This window comes from Penaeus vannamei, chromosome 22, assembly GCF_042767895.1.
Source record: "Penaeus vannamei isolate JL-2024 chromosome 22, ASM4276789v1, whole genome shotgun sequence".
NCBI lineage: Eukaryota > Metazoa > Arthropoda > Malacostraca > Decapoda > Penaeidae > Penaeus > Penaeus vannamei.
Genome location: NC_091570.1, coordinates 12,199,393 through 12,201,892, shown reverse-complemented (window position 1 = coordinate 12,201,892; position 2,500 = coordinate 12,199,393). Strand labels below are relative to the sequence as shown.

The 2,500-nt window shown below is 32.8% G+C and overlaps 1 protein-coding gene across 9 annotated transcripts in view; it reads left to right on the top strand.

Moving 5' to 3' along the window:
* ZnT63C (zinc transporter 63C) overlaps positions 1-2,500 on the top strand; it is a 192,589-nt gene that overhangs the window by 187,846 nt on the left and 2,243 nt on the right. For 8 of the 9 annotated variants that reach the window (XM_070136575.1, XM_070136578.1, XM_070136574.1 and 5 more), the window contains one exon: positions 2,437-2,500. This exon is cut by the window's right edge and continues 2,243 nt beyond it. In XM_070136575.1, the coding sequence (XP_069992676.1) occupies positions 2,437-2,500 (64 nt within the window). Of the gene's footprint in view, positions 1-617; positions 691-2,436 lie in introns of all 9 variants that reach the window. The other variant, XM_070136573.1, reaches the window with a different exon arrangement.

Sequence of the window (2,500 nt, the reverse complement as noted above, 5' to 3'; positions counted from 1 at the left end):
CCCCTCAGGCAGTGCCCGAAAGGCATGCCCAGTCTTGGCAATTTAGATTAATAAATAAATTTTATGAAGTGGACTTCGGGGCTTAGTCACATGTATTGGAAAATACATTGTACAAGAAAACCAATTTACAATAACAAGGCAGAAACGCATTACTTTGTGGGGAATATTTAAAGAGGAAACATGGCCTTAAATTGCCTTATCGATAAGCTAAGGATAGTTTGGGAAACATCTTGGTATTTTAGATTATGTTAGGCTTTTCTATTATGGAAAATTATATGGATATAAGAAAGTGACAGAAGCATGGGAAATGGGCTATGTGAATAATTTTATCTATTCAGGCCATGTGAAGTTTCATTAAGCATTATTTTCTCTATTTATCATTGTTTATATTACATAGAGGGCATTACATAGAGCATGTCATCATGGATACAAAGGAAAGATCTAAAAATTAATGGAACTATTGTGAGGAGAAAGATGTAATATATTACTGCTAGCTCCAAGTGGATAGGGTAATCAGATTTTTCTCCCTATACTGGCAGTAATATTACGGCCATGTAAGATTTACTCAGGTATAATGCATTTGCTGGTATCCTGAAGCCTTCTGTTTTCTTTTGTAGGGAAGGTTACGAAGTGTATCAGTCACTCTTCCAGATTTATCAAGATATTTTGATACAGACTTTGCTTACTCAGGTTTGTTGTGATAATGGAGAACTGTAAGTACTGTAAGTGTGGCACTAGTTGCAATCTGAGTGGTGCTTATTGGTCCCTTGCCCCCCCCCTAGTGTAGCCTCTGATGTACTATACAGCAGTGAAAATCCAAAACTGCAGCTTTCTAAGAGCTACTAGATCTTTATTCCTCCAGGTCTTCTAGATCTTGTCATTCATTATGTTGGCATGATTCTTGTCATTCTATAGTCAAGTCTCAAATACCATATGAGGCTAAATCTTGCATTCTGTTCTTTGCTTGTTATGTACAAAGATTTACGAGAATATGTTGAAAAGGTCAGAAACAATAATTTCATAGGACATTCATATTTTTGCGAGTGACACTCAGACCGTACTTGATTTCCGGTAAATAAGAGAAATGAATTGTTGGTATTGCCTCTGATCTTAAATAAAGTTTTGTCTTTCCCCTTCCTAAATTTGTAGCATAGTATTTTTATATGTCCAAAAGCAGAACCACCTGAAATACATGCAGGGCAAAATACCGCTGAATGTAATGCAACGTTATTCATTTCTGGCTAAGTAATGATTCCCTTAAATAAGCTTTACTACCTTTTCCTTGTCTCCATTTAAATAATTGATGTAAATGATAGACCAAACAGGTGATATATACTAACCCCTTTGTGTTTTTCCCTTAATACAAGACTTTTTCAGTAGTGAAGCACCTTTGTCAAATCCAAGAATTTTTTTCATAATTTTCACCCATCTTTCTTATATTGAAAGTTACTTTAAACAACTTTGAAGGTCACTAATTAATGATAAAATTACAAACCTTATATTCTTAGTGAAGTTATCTAATTCATATACTTATTCATGATGAATGAATATAATTTAAAGTGCAGAACTTTTCTGTAGATAATATATTTTCAAGGAGGGTAATGAAAGCAGCTTATTTAGTAACTGTTAAATAGGAACTGTGATTTAAAATTTTGTAAAGATACTATACTTGATAAGATGTCCTATATTTTGTAAATATAATGTCTTGCTTGGTATTTCTTATTGGCAAGTCCTATTTTTAAATGGTTTTGAAAACTGATTTGAAAATGTACACCCACTCCTAAGACATGCACAGGCACACAAACAAACATAGAACAAAAAATATGAGATAACTGCCACACACATAAACCCTCATAAGTCCACACAAGTATATAGAGACATGCACACACATACAGTTTAGTCTTCTCTTTATCTTGGAGTTATACAAATATTTTGCATTTTATTAATACTGTTTTGCATATTATTACTACTTGATGCATGGTATATATTACTAACTTTGTAATAAGGAAATCCTAGAAATAGTGAAATTTTATGGGTTTTTTCAGGCTTTTACTATGGGGTTACAAACTTACATGGGCAATTAATATGCTCTGAGTTATCAAATCACTGGGCCAGTGTGGTAAAACTATGTGAATAGTTTCCATTTATTTATTTATCATTTTTTAATTTCTTTTTTATTACCTCACACAGAATTTCATACATATTTTACAGTCACTCATTGAAATATATTAATGCCACATACTTTTATTTATGTTTATGGAAGGAGAAGGAAGAAACCCATGTTACACATTTCAGGACATACTCCAGCTGTGAAAACCTTTTGTATAATTCTCTCAGAAAACACCAAGGTTGCAGGTAACAACTTCATGATTATTTTATGTTTTCATGTTAAACATATTCATGAGCATAGTTTTTAATAAATATTTTTCTTTTCAGAATGATGTAAGCCCCTTAGTGTCTTCTTGTCGGCAGCGCAACAGTATTGAAGTTCACATTGACA